At 39.2% G+C, this 27,078-nt stretch overlaps 1 protein-coding gene across 3 annotated transcripts in view; it reads left to right on the plus strand.

The window, feature by feature from the left end:
- The window catches only part of LOC149229284 (S-adenosyl-L-methionine-dependent methyltransferases superfamily protein), a 304,238-nt gene extending 277,590 nt beyond the window's left edge, over positions 1 to 26,648 (plus strand). For all 3 annotated transcript variants that reach the window (XM_089378551.1, XM_089378552.1, XM_089378553.1), the window contains 2 exons: positions 25,801 to 25,962; positions 26,044 to 26,648. In XM_089378551.1, coding sequence (XP_089234677.1) covers positions 25,801 to 25,962; positions 26,044 to 26,477 — 596 coding nt within the window. In that variant the 3' untranslated portion in view covers positions 26,478 to 26,648. The remainder of the gene's footprint in view (positions 1 to 25,800; positions 25,963 to 26,043) is intronic.
- The last annotated feature ends 430 nt before the right edge of the window (positions 26,649 to 27,078 follow it).

The raw sequence follows: 27,078 nt of genomic DNA on the forward strand, positions 1-27,078 counted from the left end.
GAAGGCCTTTTTGTTATGAAACCAACTCACAAAAAGATAGAAAAAATAGATCAACGCCTTAGAATTCAGCCTCTTCGAGGGGGCAACCTCCTTTACATTACACAAATGAATGATTCTTTGATGATTCAAATGACGAAACCTCCTTTCTATATATAGGAGTCTAAGGAGTCACAATATAACCCAGCCGACCTAACAATAATAATATAAAGGCACAAAAATAACAATAGAGGGATTTTATGGGGCACAGTAATTACAATATGGGGACAATAGGGGCACAACAATATTAATAAGGGATACAACTACAATAGTAATGGGGTAATCACTAGTATTATAGGGACCTAACATGCCCCTCTCCTTCAAAAAAGTGTTGTCCTCAACACTTGAGTAGTTCTTGATGCTTCTGCATAAAATTTTCATCCTCCCATGTGGAATCTTCAGCGGATAAGTTCTTCCACTTGATGAGATACTCCGAAATTCATCGATTTTGTAGCTGTCAAGTTCTTCTTTCTGTAACTGCTTCCGGTTCCAATATAATTTTTCCCTCCTCGTCAAGTTTTGGCAATATTGTTTGAACTGGGAGCTTGTCGCCTATAACCTTCTTTAAACATGAAACATGGAAATTTGAGTGCACTCGAGACGCTGCAGGAAGCTCCAATTTGTATGCCATAGTACCAATCTTTTGCAACACCTTGTACGGACCATAATACTTTGGTGATAATTTATTATCCTTCTTAGCTTGCTTGAGGGACATTTGTTTATATGGTTGTAGCCATAGGAATACCTAATCACCTACATCAAAACTTATTTCGCTGCGATGTTGATTTGCCTGTTGTTTCATTCTATTCTGTGCCAACACGAGGTTATCCTTTAAGAGTTGGAGGACTTGTTGTTGATGCTCGATGTGATGTTCCATTGCTTGAACCTTAGAATTTTCTCTTAAATATGATGTGATGGATGGTGGCTGATATCCATAAAGTGCCATAAATGGGGTCATTTTTGTTGCTGTATGGAAGGAAGTGTTATACCACCATTCAACGAGAGGCAACCATTTGACCCATTGTGTTTGTTTATCAGATACAAAGCAACGAAGATATCCTTCGAAACATTTGTTTACTATCTCAGTTTGCCCATCAGATTGAGGATGATAAGATGAGCTATGAGCTAACTGAGTACCGAGACAAGAAAATAATTCTGTCCAAAAATTACCAGTGAAAATGGGATCCCTGTCATTTACAATAATCTTTGGGTTTCCATGTAGCTTTTGAATTGTTTCCATAAATGCAGTAGAAACTGTACTGGCTTTAAATGGATGTGATAATGCACAGAAGTGTGCATACTTGGTAAGTCTGTCAACTACCACCATGATGACACTCTTTCCTTCAGACTTGGGTAAACCTGTGATAAAATCCATTGAAACCTCCTCCCAACGTTGGTTTGGAATGGATAAAGGTTGTAATAGACCCGAGGTCTTAATTGTTTCAACTTTATTTTGTTGGCAAACCAAACATTCTGCCACAAACTTTTGAATATCCGATTTAAGGCCATCCCAAAAAAATTCCTTCTTAACCCTGTGATAAGTTTTTAAAAATCCTGAGTGCCCTCCTAAGGGAGAAGTGTGCGATTCCATAAGAATCTTTTGCTTGAGTTGGGAATTCTTACAGAGGTATAAGCGATCTTTGTACCATAACGAATCATTTTTCCAGCTACATGTATCAGATGTACTGGAATCTTGTTGTAACTTTCGAATAAGTGCCCACACTTCTTCATCATTCTTCCATTCTTCCCTTGCTTCGTTTATTCAATCTGGTTGGATAATAGAAATGGCGCACAACAATGCTTCCACATCCTCATTCTTTCTTAAGAGTGCATCTGCCACCACATTTTGCTTCCCTTTTTTGTAAATGATTTCAAAGTCATAACCCAACATCTTTGTGACCCACTTTTGTTGCTCTTCAGAGGATAATCTTTGTTCCAAAAAGTATTTAAGGCTATCATGATCCGTTTTTACCTTGAAGTGTCTTCCCATTAGGTAGGGTCACCATTTCTTAAGTGCATGTAGTATTGCCAACATTTCCTTCTCATAAATAGCTTTGTGTAAAAACTTTACCTTGATTGGACGACTTTCAAAAGTAATGGGTCTTTCAGCTTGCATTAAAACAACACCAATTCTATTTCCTGAAGCATCACATTCCACAATAAAGATTTTTGTGAAGTCCGGTGTAGCTAAGACCGGTGCTTGGCACATTGCCTCTTTAAGATGTTCAAAGGCCTTTGTTGCTTCTGGAGTCCATGAAAATGCATCTTTCTTCAATAATGTTGTTAGAGGTGCTGCTATTCTCCCATAATTCTTAACAAACTTGCGATAATACCCTGTCAACCCGAGAAATCTTCGCAGATGCTTTATGGATGTGGGGATTTTCCATTCCTTAATGGCTTTAATTTTGCTAGGGTCTACCTTAACTTCTTCATGAGATACAATATGACCCAGATATTCCACCTCTTGTACTCCAAAGAAACATTTGGATCTTTTTGCATATAATTGTTTCTCTGCCAATAGTTGTAGCACCCTGTCAACGTGTTTGACATGATCCTTCCAAGACTTGCTGTAGATTAGTATATCATGAAAAAAATACTAACACAAATTTCCTAAGGAAGGGTTTGAAAATGGAATTCATCAAACCTTGAAATGTAGAGGGTGCATTGGTAAGGCCAAACGGCATGACCAAAAATTCATAATGACCCTCATGAGTTCTAAATGCTGTTTTTGCAATGTCTTCAGTCTTCATTTTGATTTGATGATATCCTGAACGAAGATCCAACTTGGTGAAGTAAATTGATCCATGCAATTCATCTAGTAATTCATCAATGACGGGAATGGGAAACTTATCTTTAATAGTGAGCTTGTTGAACTCCGTATAATCTGGACACATGCGCCATGATCCATCCTTCTTGTGCACCAATACTACTGGAGCAGAGAAAGAACTTTGACTAGGTTGAATTATACCAGCCTCTAGCATTTCTGCAACCATACGTTCAATTTCACTCTTTTGGGCATAGGGATATCTGTACGGCTTGATGTTTGGAGGAACACTTCCTGGAATCAGATGAATAGCATGATCATGATCACGAATAGGTGGGAGACCTTTGGGAGTCTCAAATACCTTGGAATGATTGTCCAAGACTTTTTGGAGATATGGAGAAATAGATGATTTTGATGTGGAAACATCTAGCGAACATAATTGTGCAATTACACCTCTTGTTCCTTTTTTAGAAGCTTTGTCATACCGTTAGAGCTGATTATCTTTCCCAGTTTCCCTGCAATACCCCTTAATTCAACTTCCTTTCCTTCCGCATAAAATTTCATGAAAAGTTCTTGAAAATTAAAAGCTATTGTACCCAAGGATTGTAGCCATTGGACTCCTAGTACAACATCAACACCTCCCATTGGAATGGAAAGCATTGGGCTAGTCAATACATATTCTCCCATGGATAGCTTGATATTATGGCACTTTCCAGAGCAATTTATTGTTCCTCCATTTGCAACCATCACTTGACACTCTGGTGCTAGGTATAGGAAGCAATTCAATTCTTTGCTACCTTACAATGAATAAAATTGTGGGTACTTCCTGAATCAATTAACACTATTACCTTTTTCTTCTTGATTTGTCCTTCTATCTTGATGGTTTGAGGAGTGGTAATTCCAGCCAATGCATTACAAGATATGGTCGGATTCATTTCTTCTTTATCTAGGCTTTGTTCCTAGAGTATATCCTCTTATTTTGACCTTTCTTGCTCCTTTTCTTCTTCCTCTTCGCAATCTATGTAGAATAATTTCTTCCCAGCACACTTATGACCTTTAGTGTATTTGCTTTCACAACTGTAACAAAGCCCTTTTGCTCTTTTTTCTTCCAATTGTTGTGGTGTCAACCTTATAGGTTGTGGAAGACTAGGGGCAACAATACTTCCATCTTTATAGTTGTGAGTGGTATGCTTCCTGGTTGCCATAATTTTGCTTTCCATTTTTCTTGCTAACCTGAATGCCTTCTCTAATGAATCAGGTTCCCAAAGGCGAACATCATGTTGGATATTATCCTTTAAAGTCCCTATGAACACATCAATCCTATGTTCCTCTGGAATATTTTTTACCCTTATGTTCAATTTTTTGAACTCCTCAATGTGCTCCATTATTGAACCCTTTTGTTTCAGACTTATCAATTGGCTTAAAAAAGTATTGCTTTTTGTTTCCGCATAATGTGTTGTCAATTCTTCCAAAAAAATTGCCCAAGTGATAATTTGTTTACGAGAGCAAAGCCATTGATACCATACAAACTGATTTGGTTCCAAATATAAAGTTGCAATACGTACCTTTTGTGTGTTTTGCACATTATTGAGATTGAAAATTTGCTCCATCTGTAATATCCATGTTGCGGGATCCTTGCCATCAAACTTTCTCATATTGATTTTTGGAATATGGTGGGTCTTGATCCAACATTAGAGTCTATGAAATCATGATTAACATTTCTTTTGTTTGCATCATGAGTTTCCTTTACTACCCTTTCACCATTAATAAATATTTCTTGTAGAAAATTTGTCAAATCTGTCTTCAAATCATCAATCTTAGCTTCCACGCCATTCATCTTAGCTTCCATGCCCTTTATCTTAGATTCCATTCCATCTATCTTAGCTTCTATTATCTTTTGTGATAGCGAAATTTGTTGCACTTGGTTTTGTAATTTTGATATATCATGTAGCATTTCTTCCTCTTCTTCATGCGTCATGCTAGAGCTTTTAGGTTGCTTACTAGGTGTTTGCATTTTCTTTCCTCGGGGCATCAGTTACCGATAATAATTCTCTACTATGTCCTTTGAATTCCTTCAAAATGATTTTTCAAACCAAGCTTAAGAAAAATTTTAAAAAAATTCTACACACCTTTTTTCACTTTGTAGGAGCTCAATATTGCCTCTGATGTATCTCTGTAATTTCGGATCATCCAGTTCTGAAATTACGACCTGTAGTAGCCCTCTGTGTCCTCTTTCCAATGCCACCAGTCTGATCCCAATTGGATTCTCCAAGGAAGAGTTATGCCAAATCTCCCACAGTGACCTGATTATAGACTAGTTTAGTAGAGCGAACTTGTACGACGTGCCACGTGTCCCTGTTTCGACCTTTGGCTCTGAAAAATATATACAAGAAACTACAGTCCGTTCTCTTTTTGTACCTTCTTACGAAATTTCAATCCGATGCTCAGAGTGAAAGTTATGATGATTTTCCCCAAGTCACCTATTTGGAATATAATTCAGGAGTTTGCAAAAAAACCAACTTCCTTAGATCATATCTCCACAAATATAGCGCGAAAAGCTCTGAAATTCGGACCCAAGCTTCAGTGCGATCTCATTTCAAATGGGTTTTTTTTTTTAGCTTCTGAAACGTCACAGAAAAAAAGTTATAGTGAAAATGCCATGATGACCTATTTGGAGTAGCGAAACCCTAGAATCCTAAGCTCTGATACCAAATGTATGAAACCAGCTCATAAAAAGATAGAAAAGATAGATCAACGCTTTAGAATTCAGCCTCTTCGAGGGGGCAACCTCCTTTACATTACACAAATGAATGATTTTTTGATGATTCAAATGACAAAACCTCCTTTCTATATATAGGAGTCTAAGGAGTCACAATATAACCCAGCCGACCTAACAATAATAATATAAAGGCACAAAAATAACAATAGAGAGATTCTATGGGGCACAGCAATAACAATATGGGGACAATAGGGGCACAACAATATTAATAAGGGATACAACTACAATAGTAATGGGTTAATCACTAGTATTATAGGGACCTAACATGCCCCTCTCCTTCAAAAAAATGTTGTTCTCAACACTTGAGTAGTTCTGGATGCTTCTGCATAAAATTTTCATCCTCCCATGTGGAATCTTCAGCGGATAAGTTCTTCCACTTGATGAGATACTCTGAAATTGATCGATTTCGTAGCTGTCAAGTCTTGTTTCTGTAACTGCTTTTGGTTCCAATATAATTTCTCCCTCCTCGTCAAGTTCTGGCAATATTGTTTGAACTGGGAGCTTGTCGCCTATAACCTTCTTTAAACATGAAACATGGAAAATTGGGAGCACTTGAGACGCTGCAGGAAGCTCTAATTTGTATGCCATAGTACCAATCTTTTGCAACACCTTGTACAGACCATAATACTTTGGTGATAATTTATTATCCTTCTTAGCTTGCTTGAGGGACATTTGTTTATATGGTTGTAGCCATAGGAATACCCAATCACCTACATCAAAACTTCTTTCGCTGCGATGTTGATCTGCCTGTTGTTTCATTCTATTCTGTGCCAACACGAGGTTATCCTTTAAGAGTTGGAGGACTTGTTGTTGATGCTCGATGTGATGTTCCACTGCTTGAACCTTAGAATTTTCTCTTAAATATGATGTGATGGATGGTGGCTGATATCCATAAAGTGCCATAAATGGGGTCATTTTTGTTGCTGTATGGAAGGAAGTGTTATACCACCATTCAGCGAGAGGCAACCATTTGACCCATTGTGTTTGTTTATCAGATACAAAGCAACGAAGATATCCTTCGAAACATTTGTTTACTATCTCAGTTTGCCCATCAGATTGAGGATGATAAGATGAGCTATGAGCTAACTGAGTACCAAGACAAGAAAATAATTCTATCCAAAAATTACCAGTGAAAATGGGATCCTTATCACTTACAATAATCTTTGGGTTTCCATGTAGCTTTTGAATTGTTTCCATAAATGCAGTAGAAACTGTACTGGCTTTAAATGGATGTGATAATGGACAGAAGTGTGCATACTTGGTAAGTCTGTCAACTACCACCATGATGACACTCTTTCCCTCAGACTTGGGTAAACTTGTGATAAAATCCATTGAAACCTCCTCCCAATGTTGGTTTGGAATGGATAAAGCTTGTAATAGACCCGGGGTCTTAATTGTTTCAACTTTATTTTGTTGGCAAACCAAACATTCTGCCACAAACTTTTGAATATCCGATTTAAGGCCATCCCAAAAAAATTCCTTCTTAACCCTGTGGTAAGTTTTTAAAAATCCTGAGTGCCCTCCTAAGGGAGAAGTGTGCAATTCCATAAGAATCTTTTGCTTGAGTTGGGAATTCTTACAGAGGTATAAGCGATCTTTGTACCATAACGAATCATTTTTCCAGCTAAATGTATCAGATGTACTGGAATCTTGTTGTAACTTTCGAATAAGTGCCCACACTTCTTCATCATTCTTCCATTCTTCCCTTGCTTCGTTTATCCAATCTGGTTGGATAATAGAAATGGCACACAACAATGCTTCCACATCCTCATTCTTTCTTAAGAGTGCATCTGCCACCACATTTTGCTTCCATTTTTTGTAAATGATTTCAAAGTCATAACCCAACATCTTTGTGACCCACTTTTGTTGCTCTTCAGAGGATAATCTTTGTTCCAAAAAGTATTTAAGGCTATCATGATCTGTTTTTACCTTGAAGTGTCTTCCCATTAGGTAGGGTCGCCATTTTTTAAGTGCATGTAGTGTTGCCAACATTTCCTTCTCATAAATAGCCTTTTGTAAAAACTTTCCTTTGATTGGATGACTTTCAAAAGCAATGGGTCTTTCATCTTGCATTAAAACAACACCAATTCCATTTCTTGAAGCATCACATTCCACAATAAAGGTTTTTGTGAAGTCCGGTGTAGCTAAGACCGGTGCTTGGCACATTGCCTCTTTAAGATGTTCAAAGGCCTTTGTTGCTTCTGGAGTCCATGAAAATGCATCTCTCTTCAATAATGTTGTTAGAAGTGCTGCTATTCTCCCATAATTCTTAATTAACTTGCGATAATACCCTGTCAACCCGAGAAATCCTCGCAAATGCTTTATGGATGTGGGGATTTTCCATTCCTTAATGGCTTTAATTTTGCTAGGGTCTACCTTAACTCCTTCATGAGATACAATATGACCCAGATATTCCACCTCTTGTACTCCAAAGAAACATTTGGATCTTTTTGCATATAATTGTTTCTCCTCCAATAGTTGTAGCACCTTGTCAACATGTTCAACATGATCCTTCCAAGACTTGCTGTAGATTAGTATATCATCAAAAAATATTAACACAAATTTCCTAAGGAAGGGTTTGAAAATGGAATTCATCAAACCTTGAAATGTAGAGGGTGCATTGGTAAGGCCAAAAGGCATGACCAAAAATTCATAATGACCCTCATGAGTTCTAAATGTTGTTTTCGCAATGTCTTCAGTCTTCATTTTGATTTGATGATATCCTGAACGAAGATCCAACTTGGTGAAGTAAATTGATCCATGCAATTCATCCAGTAATTCATCAATGACGGGAATGGGAAACTTATCTTTAATAGTGAGCTTGTTGAGCTCCCTATAATCTAGACACATGCGCCATGATCCATCCTTCTTGTGCACCAATACTACTGGAGCAGAGAAAGAACTTTGACTATGTTGAATTATACCAGCCTCTAGCATTTCTGCAACCATACGTTCAATTTCACTCTTTTGTGCATAGAGATATCTGTACGGCCTGATGTTTGGAGGAACACTTCCTGGAATCAGATGAATAGCATGATCATGATCACGAATAGGTGGGAGACCTTTGTGAGTCTCAAATACCTTGGAATGATTGTCTAAGACTTTTTGGAGATATGGAGAAATAGATGATTTCGATGTGGAAACATCTAGCGAACATAATTGTGCAATTACACCTCTTTGTTCCTTTTTTAGAAGCTTTGTCATACCGTTAGAGCTGATTATCTTTCCCGGTTTCCCTGCAATACCCCTTAATTCAACTTCCTTTCCTTCCGCATAAAATTTCATGAAAAGTTCTTGAAAATTAAAAGCTATTGTACCCAAGGATTGTAGCCATTGTACTCCTAGTATAACATCAACACCTCCCATTGGAATGGAAAGCATTGGGCTAGTCAATACATATTCTCCCATGGATAGCTTGATATTATGGCACTTTCCAGAGCAATTTATTGTTCCTCCATTTGCAACCATCACTTGACACTCTGGTGCTGGGTATAGGAAGCAATTCAATTCTTTGCTACCTTACAATGAATAAAATTGTGGGTACTTCCTGAATCAATCAACACTATTACCTTTTTCTTCTTGATTTGTCCTTCTATCTTGATGGTTTGAGGAGTGGTAATTCCAGCCAATGCATTACAAGATATGGTCGGATTCATTTCTTCTTTATCTAGGCTTTGTTCCTGGAGTATATCCTCTTCTTTTGACCTTTCTTGCTCATTTTCTTCTTCCTCTTCACAATCTATGTAGAATAATTTCTTCTCAGCACACTTATGACCTTTAGTGTATTTGCTATCACAACTGTAACAAAGCCCTTTTGCTCTTTTTTCTTCCAATTGTTGTGGTTGCAACCTTATAGGTTGTGGAAGACTAGGGGCAACAATACTTCAATCTTTATAGTTGTGAGTGGTATGCTTCCTGGTTGCCATAATTTTGCTTTCCATTTTTCTTGCTAACCTGAATGCCTTCTCTAATGAATCAGGTTCTTAAAGGTGAACATCATGTTGGATATTATCCTTTAAAGTCCCTATGAACACATCAATCCCATGTTCCTCTGGAATATTTTTTACCCTTATGTTCAATTTTTGGAACTCCTCAATGTGCTCCATTGTTGAACCCTTTTGTTTCAGACTTATCAATTGGCTAAAAAAAGTGTTGCTTTTTGTATCCTTATAATGTGCTGTCAATTCTTCTGTAAAAATTGCCCAAGTGATAATTTGTTTACGAGAGCAAAGCCATTGATACCATACAAACTGATTTGGTTCCAAATATAAAGTTGCAATACGTACCTTTTGTGTGTTTTGCACATTATTGAGATCGAAAATTTGTTCCATCTGTAATATCCATGTTGCGGGATCCTTGCCATCAAACTTCCTCATATCGATTTTTGGAATATGGTGGGTCATCGATCCAACATTAGAGTCTATGAAATCATGATTAACATTTCTTTTGTTCGCATCATGAGTTTCCTTTACTACTCTTTCACCATTAATAAATATTTCTTGTAGAAAATTTGTCAAATCTGTCTTCAAATCATCAATCTTAGCTTCCACGCCATTCATCTTAGCTTCCATGCCCTTTATCTTAGATTCCATGCCATCTATCTTAGCTTCTGTTAGCTTTTGTGATAGTGAAATTTGTTGCACTTGGTCTTGTAATTTTGATATATCATGTAGCATTTCTTCCTCTTCTTCATGAGTCATGCTAGAGCTTTCAGGTTGCTTACTAGGTGTTTGCATTTTCTTTCCTCGGGGCATCAGTTATCGATAATAATTCTCTACTATGTCCTTTGAATTCCTTCAAAATGATTTTTCAAACCAAGCTTACGCAAAAAGTAAAAAAAATTCTACACACCTTTTTTCACTTTGTAGGAGCTCGATATTGCCTCTGATGTATCTCTGTAATTTCAGATCATCCAGTTCTGAAATTGCGACCTGTAGTAGCCCTCTGTGTCCTCTTTCCAATGCCACCACTCTGATCCCAATTGGATTCTCCAAGGAAGAGTTATGCCAAATCTTCCACAGTGACCTGATTATAGACTAGTTCAGTAGAGCGAACTTGTACGATGTGCCACGTGTCCCTGTTTCGACCTTTGGCTCTGAAAAATATCTACAAGAAACTACAGTTCGTTCTCTTTTTGTACCTTCTTACGAAATTTCAATCCGATGCTCAGAGAGAAAGTTATGACGATTTTCCCCAGGTCACCTGTTTGGAATGTAATTCAAGAGTTTGCAAAAAGACCAACTTCCTTAGATCATATCTTCACAAATCTAGCGCGAAAAGCTCTGAAATTCGGACCCGAGCTTCAGTGCGATCTCATCTCAAATGGGTTTTTTTTTTTAGCTTCTGAAATGTCGCAGAAAAAAATTATAGTGAAAATGCCACGATGACCTATTTGGAGCAGCGAAACCTTAGAATCCAAAGCTTTGATACCAAATGTTATGAAACTAGCTCACAAAAAGATAGAAAAGATAGATCAATGCCTTAGAATTCAGCCTCTTTGAGGGGGCAACCTCCTTTACATTACACAAATGAATGATTCTTTGATGATTCAAATGACAAAACCTCCTTTCTATATATAGGAGTCTAAGGAGTCACAATATAACCCAGCCAACCTAACAATAATAATATAAAGGCACAAAAATAACAATAGAGGGATTCTATGGGGCACAATAATAACAATATGGGGACAATAGAGGCACAAGAATATTAATAAGGGATACAACTACAATAGTAATGGGGTAATCACTAGTATTATATGGACCTAACACTTTTGGAATGGTTGGTTATGCCCTTCAGGTTGACAAATGCCCCTGCTATTTTTATGAGACTAATGGATGACATCTTGCGGCCCTTCACCAACTCATTCGTGTTTGTTTATTTGGATGACATTCTCATCTTCAACAAGAGTTGGGAAGAACACTTGCAACACATTCGGCAGGTCCTTCAAACCCTTCAACAACACAAACTATGTGCCAACTTGGAGAAATGCGCCTTTGGCATGAGCCAGGTCTAATATTTGGGTTACATCATAGATGAGCATGGCGTGCATGTGGATCTGACTAAGATCCAAGTCATTCGGGATTGGCCAGCCCCGACCATAAAAGAATGTCGAATGAATTAATTCAGAATGAGCAAGAAGCTCAATGATAATACAGAGATATTTACAATAATAGAAACATCAAGTTTCTATGTAGAATATGGAAACACTCAGTTTCATCTAAGAAACTGCTTAAACGAATAAAAATAGCAACAGCTAAAAGAATGAGTATTAAATACTAAATAGGAATATTCTAATACCCTCCCTTAATACTCAATCTATTTACAACACCAATAGACCCTCTGAATTTTACAAATTTATCAGGACCAAGAGGCTTGGTGAAGATGTCGGCGTGCTGCTCTGTTGTGGGAACATATTGCAACTGAACTGAGCCGTCTTCAACAAGCTGACGATTGTAGTGGCAATGAGTTTCCACATGCTTTGTTCTTTCATGAAAGACTGGATTTTTGGCAAGTTTGAGAACTCCCTGATTATCACAAAACAAAGAAGTAGGCTCGGTCTGGGAAATATGCATATCTGCAAGCATACGTCGAAGCCAAACTGCCTCACAGGATGCCTTAACTGCTCCCCGATACTCTGCTTCTGTTGAGGAGAGAGCCACTGCCTGTTGCTTCTTACTAGTCCAAGTAACAGCACCAGATCCTGGACTAAACACATACCCAACTGTAGATTTATGGTCATCAACCGAACCGGCCCAGTCAGAGTCAGTGTAACCACTGAGAATAGGATTGGAACTGCGAGTATATAAGAGGCCATAATCAGAAGTACCACGCACATATCGTAGCACACGCTTTGCTGCTATCCAATGATCAGCTTTAGGAGCTGACATAAAGCGGGAGATATAGCTTACTGCAAAACTGATGTCAGGTCTGGTGGCAGTAAGATAGATGAGACTGCCCACTAGTTGCCTGAATAAAGTTTCATCCACAAGGGGAGAGGATGACTGTGATGAAAGTTTGAGCCCTGGTTCCATAGGAGTCGTGGCTGGTTTGCAATCCTGCATTCTGAACCTGTCCACAAGATTTTTTGCATACTTGGACTGAGAGAGAAAAATATGATTTTCAGTCTACCAAACTTCAACCCCCAGACAGTAATGAAGAAGTCCCAAGTCTGTCATCTCAAAAGTTCTGCATAAATCTTGTTTGATCCCATGAATCAAATGTGCAGAGCTGCCAGTAATGATAAGGTCATCCACATAGACAACCACAAGCAAGATATCATCAGCAGTATGCTTGATATACAGGTTTGCATCAGATGGGCTCCGCTGAAAACCCTGATCTGTCAGGTACTGATCAATTTTCATGTACCAAGCCCGAGGAGCTTGCTTCAATCCATAAATGGCTTTAGCTAATCGACACACTTTCTGTTCTTGACCAGCAACCTTGAATCCTGAAGGCTGCGTCATGTAGACTTCTTCTTGGAGATCACCATTTAGGAAAGCACTCTTTACATCCATCTGATGAACTTTCCAATTGAACTGAGTTGCTAGGGCAAGGACAAGCCTTATGGTACTCATCTTGGCTGTAGGAGCAAAAGTCTCTTCATAGTCGATGCCTTCCTTCTGTGAGAACCCTCGAGCCACAAGACGAGCTTTATACTTGTCTATGGTTCCATCAGCTTTGTATTTCACTTTATACACCCATTTGCAGCCTATGGGCTTTTTCCCTGCAGGAAGATCAGAAAGTGTCCAGGTGTGATTCTTCTGAAGACTCTGGAATTCGGCTTCCATAGCCTGTTCCCACTCAGATGTACCCTTAGCCTCTGAATAGGTTTGAGGCTCAAAAATACTGTGAAGGTTAGCCATAAGAGCAAAATTGACTGTAGACTGTTGTTTGTTCTTATGTCTAGAAGTTCTACCTTCAAGAAGCTCATCATCTCGGAGATCACCAATGGTTTTAGCCCACCATTTAGGCCGAAGAGTAGAGGAACCAATATCAGGAGGAGGTGGAGAAGACTCAAGAGCAATAGGGGCATCAAGAGGAGGGTTGTTTTCTGGAGGAAGCTCAGATAGAGTATTATCAAATACTGATGCTATATCATCCCTCCCATCAGGGGGACCGACCGGAAGAAAAACACTGTGAGGCTGATCCTCAGAACACTGCTTAGAAGAAGAAGACTGAAAAAATCCTCTGTCTTCATCAAATACTACATCCCGACTGAAGCTAAGACGACCGGTGGCTATATCTATCAGCCTATAGGCCTTGTGATGATCACTGTAACCTGTCATCATGAGTTTCTGGCTTTTGGAATCCAACTTAGAGCGCTTAGCAGGTGGAATCCAAACATATGCAACTGAGCCAAATACTTTGAGGTGACTGATCTTAGGCTTACGGCCAGACCAAACCTCTTCAGGAGTCTTCCCTTTAACAGCCTGAGTAGGTGATCGGTTAAGAAGATAAACAGCAGTAAATACTGCTTCAGCCCAGAATTTGTTTGGAACACTCCTGTGTTGTAACATGGAACGAGCCATTTCAACAACCGTGCGGTTGCGACGCTCGACAACACTGTTCTGCTGAGGAGTGTAAGGTGTGGTTAATTGACGTTTGATGCCATGAATATCACAGAAGTTGGCAAACGCTGAAGAACAAAATTCCCCCCCATTGTCGGTCCTAAGGGTCATGATGTTACAACCAGATTCTTTTTCCACTAAGGTTTTAAACTTCTGAAAGGTACTAAGAGCATCAGAGTTATTTTTTAGAAAATACACCCACATCTTTCTACTGAAATCATCTACAATAAGTAAAAAATATTTGCAAGCAGTGATAGACGCTGTATTCATAGGACTGCAAATATCAGCATGAAGTAACTGAAGTACCTTAGATGCGCGCCAAGATTCTCCATTTTTGAATGAAGACCGATGTTGCTTTCCCGCTTGACAGGCGCTGCATACCCCCAACTGCTGAGTCTGAATATCAGGTAATCCTGACACAAGTCCCTCCCGAGAGAGCTGAGAGAGATACTGCATATTTAGATGCCCATATCGCTGATGCCATAGAGTGCTAATAGGAGAGATATGTGCTGCTAGAGCCACTTCTGGAGAGTCACCGGTGTCAAGTAGCCTGTATAGACCATGGTCCTCTAGGCCAACAGCAACTGTTAAACTAGTCTCCCTGTCAATAATGGAGCACTTGTGTGCACTGAACACTACATCAAGCTGAGGAGAATTCCTCATAATCTGGCTGACAGATAGCAGATTAATTTCCATACCAGGAACATAGTGTACATTCAGGAATATGAGTGTGCGCCCACCAGACTGAATTTGAACTGTACCTCTGCCAACTACTGTGTACTTTTCACCTCCGCCAAATACCACGGAATCACTGAAAGGTGAGAAGTCAATAAACCAGTCACGCCTGTGAGAGAAGTGGCGTGATGCACCAGAATCAATGTACCATGCAGAGGAAGGAACATGATCTGAAGACCTTTTAGCCATAAAGGCGTAAAAGGCAGAATCTGTCTGCTCGGAATGTTCTGCAACATTTGCTGTCTGATGGAGCCCTCCCTGTTTCTTCTGTTCAGAAGCAATCCTCTGTCGGCAATCTTTCTTCATGTGACCGAACCTGTGACAGTAATTACACTGCACACTTTTCTTCCTAGCAGGATCAAAAGGCTGAGAAGAGCCTTTCTGCTGAAAGGACTGAGAGGACTGATATTTTGCAGCAAATGCATTTTCCGAGGACACTGATGAAGCACCACTACCAAACTGCTGTTTCCACCGATCCTGCTGCAGAAGTTTGGTGCATAACTCTGGAAACTTTAGATCAACATTTGTGGTGGTAATGTTGAGTGTTTCTATGAAGTGTTCATAAGATTTCGGTAGACTTTTCAAAGTAATGACTACCATATCTTCTTCCTCCATGGTCCGACCAATGGCTTCGAGCTGATCTCGAATGTCTTTAATTTTGTTGAGATGTTCCTGTAAAGACATATGTTCGTCCATCATGATGGAGAACCACTGATTTTGAGAAAAAAAGCTCTGCTTTTGTCAGATGTCTCGTGCAGTTCTTTCAACTGTTGCCAGATCTCGGCAGCTGTCTTGCCAGACGGAATCTGTGGTAACTGATCATCAGCGACAGAGAGCTTGAGAAGCATAACAGCCTCTCGATTTCGATCATCAAATTTATCTTGATCGGTACCGGCTGTACCGGGACGAAGCTCTTTGCCCAAAATGAGCTGATCAAGGCGCCTGTATTAAAAAATGGTCAACATTCTTTGTTTCCAAATGTTATAGTTGTTGCCATTAAAGCGTTGATTTCCTTCTAACATCAGATTGGTGAGCGTGGCCATTTTCCCAAAGACAATACAGATGTCTGACACAAAATTTAATTTAGCTGCCCGCTTATCAAAACAGAATTTGTTCTGCTAGACAGGTTTAAGAAATATATATATATATATATATATATATATATATTTACCCAGCAAAAAAATAAATCTCCAAGCAAGTGCTGCACTATTGGTTTAGTTTCTACTAGTAGCGATCAGGTACAGGTTATATTCGAACCTTTGACATCCCTACACGGTCTCTGCAGTCCTCTGACGCTGCTGTATCTCCTTTTTTTTTGCGGCAGTATATGCTGTCAAAACATTGAATTCCGTTCGATGTATTCCTAGCAGTAAAAATGCGTATATCTGGTTCTCTTTATTCAGATTTCGCAAGGCATGTCATTCTGTCGGCAGAAAGTTGTGCGGGAGAAATGCATCGACGTCGGAATATCCTTAGGCGGGAGGAGAGTTTCTGTTGCAAGACGCGTCAGCATTCACCAATACGTGGACTAAAAAATGAGACCACGTGAGCCGTTGTTTTGTATACGTGAGCCGTCGCTGTCTTTGCTACGTTCCGCGACGGACTGCGGTCAGATAGCTCTTTATCACTGGTAAACTCCACGGCAGCGTCGTGTCTCCCGATGATTTACACGGCAGCTCCCTTAATTCGCACAGCAACAGTAATAATAACCGAGCCGAATGAATCCGTTGACACTTCTTCAGCTATTTACATCAACTTCCCCGAGTTTGATGCAATGAAATATTTGTGGCTGATCCAGGTAGGGTTTCAATTCAGTTGAAGGTAAAATGCTCTGCAATTCTTGAAGAAGAAGCCACGGAGTCGTCTTAGACTATATCTACGGGATCGTCCTTACTCGTGTCTGCTTTGAAAGTGTCGATTCTGAGGCCTAAGCTCTTCTTTTCTGACTACGGAGCAGTAGGATTTCCTGCCATTTCTGCAGTTGAAAGAGCCGGCGAGGGTTTCAGGTTTGAAATCTGTAGAAGTAAGGAGAAATTGCCGCCCTATGAGAACACGACAGAGACGCAGGAAGAACCGACTGCGATTATCCAAACAGAATCGGTACACCAGCAAGGGAAGGCTAAATTTCTAAACCAGATCCAAGAGTTTCTTCAATTTCTAATTCCTCAGAAATGCAGAAGAAGAATCCATTTCTGTATCGAGATAGACGACTGTAAGCTTTTATCACAGTGAGCAAAGCCGAGGCTAAGACTCAGTGAAGGCTACCTGGCTTACAGAGGGCTCGACCTTAGAAAGGAATGAAAGAAAGAGCTCAAGAGATTAGGATGCAGAGAAAATAACTGTTCAAGAAAGAGAATAACTGTTCAAGAAATCTCTTTTTCTGGCTTTGATACCATAAAAGAATGTCGAATGAATTAATTCAGAATGAGCAAGAAGCTCAATGATAATACAGAGATATTTACAATAATAGAAACATCAAGTTTCTATGTAGAATATGGAAACATCAGTTTCATCTAAGAACTGCTTAAAGGAATAAAAATAGCGACAGCTAAAAGAATGAGTATTAAATACTAAATAGGAATATTCTAATAGACCACTCTAATGGAGCTTCACAGCCTTTTGGGCATTGCAAATTTTTATTGGAGGTTCGTGCTGGGATTCTCCCATATCACTTGGCCTTTGAGTCAGATTACTAAGGGCAAGGTGAAATCAAAGTTTTCCTAGTTTGAGTCCCAACAGAAGGTGTTCGTTGACTTGAAGCATCAACTCTACTCCACATTGGTACGCACACTTCCAAACCTGCAACAACCATTTGAAATCAAGACAGACGCCTCAGACTATGCTATTGGTGCAGTCCTCACCGAGCAGGGCATCCAGTGGCCTATCATAGTGAGACACTTTTCGATACAATTTGGAAGTACCCCACCTATGATAAAGAGATGTATTCCATCGTGCAGGCTTGCTGACAATGGAAGCATTACATTCTGGGGAAGGAGACGGTCATCCACACCGATCACTGACCTCTTCAGTTTATACAAACATAAGGGAAGTTACAGAATGATCGCAATCAGAAGTGGTCTACATATTTGCAGCAATTCCACTTGAACTTTAAATAGTAAATACAAAAAGGGCAACACCAATAATGTTGCAGACTACCTCAGCCGACCCCCATTTGCAACACTGACTGCTGTTCTCAACTCCCGTGGCCACGAGACCCCTAGATGGCTGCATCTATACAAAAATGATGGAAAGCAAGTTCTTGATTTTCCATCTCTAGGACGCATTATTATGCTACCTGAGCCACCTTTGTGTTCCTTCAAGCGAGTGTGCCAAACTGATTTGGGAGGTGCACTACAGTCGGGTCGCATGACACTTTGGTGTGGAGAAAACTGTGGCTGTACTACAAAAGTACTTTTATTGGCCCAAACTCCGACTGGATGTTGGGAAATATATCAGATCCTACAATGCCTATGCCATCGCCAAGCCAACCATCAAGAAGCAAGGCTTGTACACTCCTTTGCCTACTCCCAGCCATAGTTTTAAAAAACGGCCGTTTCGAAACGGAAACGGCCGAGTTGGTCCGTTCCATTGCCCTCCGGAGTGACTCGGTACAAAAAACGGCTCGGTTGGCTGAGTCAGCCATGACTATGACTCGGCCGAGTCATGGCTGACTCGGCCAACTCGGCCGTTTCCCGTACTGACTCGACTGAGTCACAAATAGCAGCCCGTAACCCACTAAAACAGCGATTTAACATTATTTTAATGAAATTTTAAGGGGTTTGCTGATTGGTTTGGACTTCAAGGTGTTTTATGAATTAGCTAAATGTTATTTGGGGTCCATTCCCCCTCCCAAACCCTATTTAACACACTCAAATGCTCTCTACTATTGATATGCTATTCAAATTTCATGGTAATGTTAAATTCTTAAAGTAAAAGTGACATTCTCCTTAATCTTCATTTTCATCCTTTTGCTTAAATTTTTAACATTACCATGAAATGACTCAGGATGTTTGAGAGTGGTTTCGGCCTCATTGGATTTCATATGGAGAAAGTAGAATTTTAGATTTCATTCAAAATCCAGCAGACTTATCAGTTTTTCAGGATTTCAGGATTGGAGGATTGCAATGTTTCCATTGAATTTTGTCATGTATTAGGGTATGGAACTCGTATTTAATCAAGAGCACCAATCCCTCTATGTACCTTGATGTTAGTGACATTGGTTGTCGAACTCCTCTGGGATTCGCTCCCAAACCAGGAGCTTCTAAAAATGTCACTCCCGCTCCCGTTTTCGCTCTTGCTCCCAAGTAACACAAAGAAGAGAAACCGTTTGGATAAAAAACGGTTAAATGATCTAGTTTATGTCCAATACAACCTCCGGCTCAGACGAAACCATTTGCTGAACAAAAGACCTGATTCAGATCCCATTTTGTTGGAAGACATTGATCCAACATCAGATTGGGTAGTGGAGAGTCGTCCAGCAGAGTTTGATCCTGATGAGGATCTTGATTTAGATTTAGATATCGAGACATTAGTTGAACTTAAACATGCTGTTCCGTTGAATGCAGATCCCAATCCACCAGCCTCAGTCTCACAGCCAGTAAGGACTCTAGTTGTAGGTGCTTCCTCTGCTCAGCCACGACACAAGCGCAGCCGCATATCTACTCTATCTCAGCTTGCATTTGCTGGAGTTTCACAGCCTGCTAGTGGTACCACTTCTACAGCTGCAGTTGGAGATGATGATGATGATGAGGAGCCATGGGGTCCCCTGTCTGACTCTGATGATGATCCAGAGATTGATCGACATGATCTTGGCTCCTCTGGCAGTAACTACTAGCCAGTAGCTGTAGTACTAGTACTAGAGTCTGGTCATAGTTTACTTTTGTTGTAGAGGCCATTTCTAGCCTCCTTGGTTATGTGTTTTTTGTTTTGAGTCTTTGATCATGTATGACAGTTGACTATGTATTGCCATTGGGTACCATTTTGATATAATGGATTGGTTCATGATACTACTTTGATCATATGTTGTCTTCCATCTATATTATAATGTTGTGTGTTTGGAAACATGAATGAAAATCTTTAAAATTATGTTTTTTTATAAAAAAAATAAATATTTAATGTATTTTTTACAACGACCGAGTCATTGAAATCGAGCCGGTCGAGTCATTACCGTTTCGGAGTCGGAGTCGGAGTCGATCCTCGGCCGAGTCGGAGTCGGAGTCGGAGTTTTAAAACTATGCTCCCAGCCAGCTGTGTAAGTCCATGTCCATGGACTATATGTCTGGCCTCCCTTCTACCAAGCATGGTAATGACTGTGTATTTGTGGTCGTGGATATATTGTCTAAGATGGCTATATTGAGCAGAGGAAACTACCAAACTCTTCTTTGAACGAGTATGGGTACATTTTGGGATCCCGCAAACCATTATATCAGATCGGGATAACAGGTTCCTGAGCACATTCTGGTCAAGCCTCTGGACACTATTGGACACCAAGCTCACCAAGTCGACTGCCTTCCATCCCCAGACTGATGGCCAGATGGAGGTTGTCAATAGGATGATAGTGCACATACTCTGCATGTACAACTCCAAGCATCCACGAACATGGGATGAGAGTCTTCCCTATGTGCAACACAATTATAATAGAGCTCTCCATAGCTCGACTGGTCGCAGTCCCTTTCAAGTGGGTCTAGGATTTCAACCATAGCGTCCGATTGATGTTGCCATGCCTCATGTGACTACACAGACAAAATCCACACATGTGTTGACCAAGGTTCATAAAGCGACCAGATTTATTGAATGCATCCAACACATCCGTCAGCAGGTTCATGACATCTTGGGGAAGTCAAATGCCAAGTACAAGCAATGACATGATCAACATCGGGTGCCACATAAGTTTCAGGTGGGCGACAAACTTTGGTTGTATTTGCAGAAAGAATGCCTTGCTGGAGCCCATTGGAAGCTCAAACCACTCTAATATGGTCCCTACACCATTACCGAGGCTATGTGAGACAATTCTGAGCTCAGCATTCCCCCATTCCTTGGCCTGCACCCAGTGTTCAATGTGGACTACCTTTAACCATACTTCCTACCATTACTAGACACATCAAACATTGCAGAACAACTCACACCAACAAAGTTAAACCCACACTGCATGGAACAGGCCACAACTGATCAAATTATGGACACACAGGTCAAGAACACTCGTCAGCAGAGGATCCAACTTAATCGGGTTGTCAAAGCTAGCCAACTCCTGCACCAAGGCAAGTGGCTCACCAGGGACCAAGTTTAGTAGAAGTTTCCCCATCTCATGGAGGTTCTCAATGCAATGGGGACCATTGCTTCCGAAGGGGGGAGGACTGATCCAGGTGGATGTTGGTGGCCACCTGCCTATTCCACTTGGACCCCCACGACTGTCTCTTTCAATTTTTCAGTTTCCTTAATTGTAGCACAATTTACTATTTTTGGCAGTTTTTCAGGTCTTCAACTTCTGGAGCCGTTTTGAGGCCAAAAACAACATTTTTTTGGAAAACCGAGGCCAACATTGGTCGCTAACTGATGTTGGCCACTCGGAAGTTGTAGTCGGATAGATCTCTCTAATGAGGTATTGTGCGTGTCCAACGAAGATCATATGCCAAAGTTACGACCCCGGGAAGTTGATGTACCAGTTTACCCAAACGAGGCCCATAGTTTTGGTGCTTCATCTCCTAGGTTTAGGTTTTTGAATTTTTAGGGTTTTCCATTGTTTCTCAATAATAAATAGGCCTCCGAGCCTCATTGTAACACAGTTCAGAGGCATGTAGCCAGCACATCCCTTCTCAGAGATAAGCTACCATCGCCCAAGCTAGTCTTATTTCCATTTTGTTTGTAAGCATATTTCAGTATTTGATATTAATGAAAGGAAGTGTTATTTCTGCTGCATCTCTGTATTTATGGTTATATTTGTAATTTGTTGTGTTCCTGTTTAAGTTCGGATCACCCACGGGCCACAACCATTACTTCTTTGTACCTACAACCATATTTCCAGATAGAGAAAGAGAGCGAAGCGACCTCACCTTCCAGCTGGGTTTTCTCTTGAAAGGGTTTCCCAGAGAGCATATCTTGTGTCTTGTGTGTGTTTGTGTGCTTATTTTGCCATTCTCTACTTTTCAGCATAATTTCCATTCGCATGCATGCACTAATTACAATTAAATGTATAGATCTTAAAGTTTAATAAAACTATAATAATGTAGAATCTCAAAATTTTAATATAATATTATCAGATTTGTTGTAACGAACTGTCTAGTGGAATATCCACGGCAGTTTACAGATCAAATTATGGAGCCAACATTATTCATCCTTTAAGGCCAACTTAACTTCCAAATTTTTCATAATTAACATGCCTTCTTTGCAAGCTGATTTGGGCTCAGATATTCCTCATTTGGAGGGCTGATTGGACAACCCAAGACCCACACAAATCATCCAAAACTCTTTTAAATATTAATGCCAAATTCGATCAATCATACAACTGTCTTCAATCATCCATTAGGGCACCATGGCCACATTTTGGGGCACCAACTTTGACAAGGTAAATCTCCTCAACTGTGAGGAGTTATGAGGCATGCCAACTACCATTAGAAATGGCATAACGAGCTCTATCAATTGATGATGGTCTCACTTGCAATTTCATTGATCTTCTTATGCAAATTCTTCATCAAAAGCAGGTCATCATGATCACACTGCAGTAGTTTCTCATCCTTCCAAGGCTTCTTGACCAGTGGAGATTCCAATAAATGCAATCCATAGACGAATATTAAGAGCATTCAAACATTGATGTTGGCGTCAATGACAACACAAATAATAACGAAGTGGTGTTGCATGATGGGTTCCCCTTGTCACCATAGTTGGCGTTGTGTTGGCCTTTAGTTTGTGCATCGCAGCTCTCCTGGCCCATCATTCGTATCTGGCTTTCTACGCATCGAAGTATTTCACCTCTTGGCAACTGTTCTGGTATCCACACCAAGAAATCCCTCCAATGGATCCCACAGTTATGCTCCCTTTCTAATATGATGCTTCCAAAGGTGCCGTTGATATTGGTAGTCAAATAATGTCCTCTCTGTTGCAAAGTATTGTCAAAGTATATGCTCATTAACCTTTTAAAACAATTGTGAACCTTGATCTTTAAAAAACATAGAAATCTGAAAGTATTGTGTTGTTTAAAATGAATGACTCAAATGCACTCAATAGGGACCACTCTCAGGTACATTCTCCAAAAGAAAAAAGTTGTTAACCTTGACCTTTAAATAGTACAAAAATATAAGAGAGTATTATGCAGTGTTGCAAACATCCCAATTTTATTGCAAAAATATCATGAAATCATGATTTTTTGGCCTAGCCGATTTTTGCCGATATTTACTGATATTTTGGTGGTATCTTAATTCTGCTGATGTTTTCTGATTTTAACCGATAGTTTCTTGATATTTACGATGTTTTGGTTTTTTGGATCCTTGCCGATTTTATCTTGATGCCGATGTTTCCAACAATGGTATTATGTCGTTTAAAATTGATTGAATCAAATATACTCATAGGGATCACTCCCATACACGTTCTCCAAAAATTTTTAGATACTATGTTAGAATGGATTGAATCAAATATACTCATAGGGATCACTCTCATACATGTTCTCCAAAAACTTTTAGATACTATGTTAGAATTCAGGGAAGACGCAAATATACATCAGTGGAGATTTTGTAAAATTTTGAATAGTTGCATCTTTTTAATCATGTTTTTTTATACGCTCTTGGATTTATTTGGAAATGGATTTTTCCACAACAATTTTTTTCCAAATTGTACCAAATCCAAATATCAAAGAGGGTGGTTCCATGCCTTGTGCATCCTGCCTAATGCCACTTGCAAGAGTTATGACTCTCCTACAGCAGCAAAGGGTTCACCAGCTATCCAAGAGAGACAGAGACTCATGCAGATTAACAGATAAACATTTTAGTTCAATGTATAGTGGTAGGTTATTATCTGTAGTTGGTCTAGAAATATCATGTTTAGAGCCAGCTTTTAGAAGCCCAATCTACATAGGGTATCCATAATCCAATATATATGTTAGAAAATCAAAATGGTAGAAAGAATTTCATATTCTTGATAATTACTTGTGATGTTTCCTATTATTAACATTCTTTATATCATCTTTCTTTTAGTTCATCAAGCAATTACCAAAGCAGTAGTACATAAAACAATAGACACCAGATGTAGGCACTATGCCAAGGAAAAACCCCCCTCGAGGGGAAAACCTAGTCAAGAAATTCTTCCTTTCAATAGTATTCTTTGAGACTCTTCACCCTAGACCAAGACAAGACCTTCCCTCCACACCAAGTCAGCCTCCCAGAATTTCGACCCCTTTCTAGCAACTTCGACTAGGCAGCAACTTTTGGCGTCTGGTAGCTTCCGGCAACATAGAAATTTGGAAGACTTCGATCTCCTCCAAGACAAGAAACAGAGTGAGAGAAAGACACCAAAATTTCAATTTTTCCTTTTTCCTTAGACTTCCAAACTTACATTCACTTCGGCTTCCCGGTAACAGACTTCGCACTTTTTCCCAGCTACAAGAGATATCGAACTTGTGTGAGAGAATGATACTCGAAATGAATTTGATGTGCTTGTATTTATAGGCTCCATGTGAGGTCGAATAGGGTCCTTAGGCGGACTTGATCTTCTTCTAGGCCAACATGATGTGGAGGATACATAAATCATATCTCTCAATACTTAACCTTTTTACATGATTCAAAAGCCCAAGAAGGGTCTCTTTAAAAGTACAATGGCTCTATTGACTCAGAATAAATCCTAGAAGTCTTCAATGGGGGCTTTGACCTAAAACATGGTGACCCAAGCATGAAACCCATGCTTTAATGAGTCACAATAATAATAATAATTATTATTATTATTTTCTTTATTCTTTTGACAAGCACATTACATGATGACTAAAATACATTAAATGAAGACCGAACCCAGTTACATTTTCCAACAATATAAACCCAATATGTAACAGATATGACAGGGACTTCATGAAACCTATGCTTTAATAAGTCACAATAATAATAATAATAATTATTTTCTTTATTCTTTTGACAAGCACATTACATGATGACTAAAATACATTAAATGAAGACCGAACCCAGTTACATTTTCCAACAATATAAACCCAATATGTAACAGATATGACAGGGACTTTGCCGTCTATGACCCGGCTTTCTTGAATATTTGGTTAGGGGTTAGCATTTCCTGTCACAGTACTGTGTTTTGTAATCCCAAGACTAGGCTAAAGCATTCCCAGATTCTTTATGGCCTTATGTACAATGTTGTAAATTTATAGAAAAATGAACTTCCTTTACTTACTGTAAAAGAATAGTGAGATTGGGATAGTAATTCTAAACTAAAATTTGAAGGGTTTCTGATGCTCTGTATTTTCCAATGTCTTCAAATTTTTAGTGCTTTCTATTTTACAAAGCAACTTTCCTTTGGGGTGTTATTGGTAGTCTTGGCACTAGTTCTGAAAGAGTAAATACTGCTTTTAACTGGGTTGCAAATTGAAATAAACATACTTTATTAGTCAATTTTATCAATTGTGATAACTTGAAGTTTATTCCTTTGTCATGCAGTTACAATAATTAATACCATTATGTCCAAAATTGGGAAAGATGGGTAAACAGTGCATACATATATGTCCAGTATATCAATTTTATTTATTAGTAGGCCGCCTTGGTTTTTTGGCTGCATGATAACTAAAACTGATGGACTTTTGTACAATCATGGATATAATGCAGATGGTAATACTCCTGTGTTTGACATTTCTTTGTTGTATGGTTAGTCAAAGGGAATTTCAAGTTATAGAATGGTATACTCTTTTCTTAAAATATTAACATACTATTGCTTTACAGTTCCTGCAGTTGAAAGGGTTGTATATAGTACCTGCTCCATTCATCAAAGTGAGAATGAAGATGTTATTGAATCAATTCTTCCACATGCCAATGCTTTGGATTTTTACCTGGCAACCCCATTTCCTGAATGGCCACACCGAGGTCTTCCAGTTTTTGAAGGAGGTGGGTAGTGGGATATATTTGATTCCTATTGTTGTTTATAATTTCCTTTATCAATAATTGCGGTTGTGTGTTGAATTTCAGCCCAGCACTTGCTGCGAACAGAGGCAGCCGGGGATATGGAGGGTTTCTTTATTGCGTTGTTTGTACGAAGACATGATCAACTCAAACACCTTGACAAGTCTGTGATTTCTGAAAGCCATGCACGTGTAGCTTCAGGAAATGAAACAGAAGTAGATTTGTCACTTCCCAAACTAACTCGAAAAGAAAAGGATGCTCAACTAGACGTCAAACTGGAACTGAATCCCCGCTTAACAAAAAGGAAACTATTTTTGAAAGCAATGAGGACACACAAGAGGTCAATCCTAAGTGGTCTCATAAGGACGGGCTTTGGATTCCCCAAAGTATTCCGTTTATTACACATTATAAATTGCAGAAAGCTGAAAACTGTGAAACGGCATATGCAGAGGGGGAATCTGCTCAAGTCTAAAAGAGGGATTAAAAACCTAGCCATGTAAGATAAACAGGAGTACGTTGATTATATTCATCTTCCTCTGATTTTCAGATTGCCAATTTGGTAATTGCTGGAATTGTATAGTGCGCTTATGTGAAGAGAAATGCATAGCCAGATGCATTAGATTATAAAGGTGATTGGTTATGTGAAAACTTTTGCGACTTCTAGCCTTTTATATGCGTAATTTTAATGATGTGATTTTTGCGTTCCAAATTAGAAAATACTAGATGGAAATAATTCATCTGAGATAAGAATATATATTTTTAAAGAATCAAGATATCAAAATTTTCAATTCTAGAATTCTTATAGTATGTTCAGTTGATATGTTTAGGATGCAAGGTTGGTCGTGCATATTCAGGTGACTGATATTGATTGTTCCAAAATTGCGCGATGTATGTGAGCGGTGGGAGTATATTCTCAACATGATCTCCACTTAACCCCAAAATAATTGGATTGAATTGATATTAAGGTTGCATGGTTTTTTACAACATTCTTTATGGCAAATCTTGAATAATTTCAGGGTAGGATTAATTTTATTATGTGAACCACATATATGTACATTGAGAGATGAATTTTGGTTTCATTTTCAAAGAAGTCTAATGACC

The sequence above is a fragment of the Pinus tabuliformis genome, chromosome J, assembly GCF_031772625.1.
Source record: "Pinus tabuliformis cultivar Carrire ecotype Pingquan chromosome J, CPIR1, whole genome shotgun sequence".
NCBI classification, from domain to species: domain Eukaryota; kingdom Viridiplantae; phylum Streptophyta; class Pinopsida; order Pinales; family Pinaceae; genus Pinus; species Pinus tabuliformis.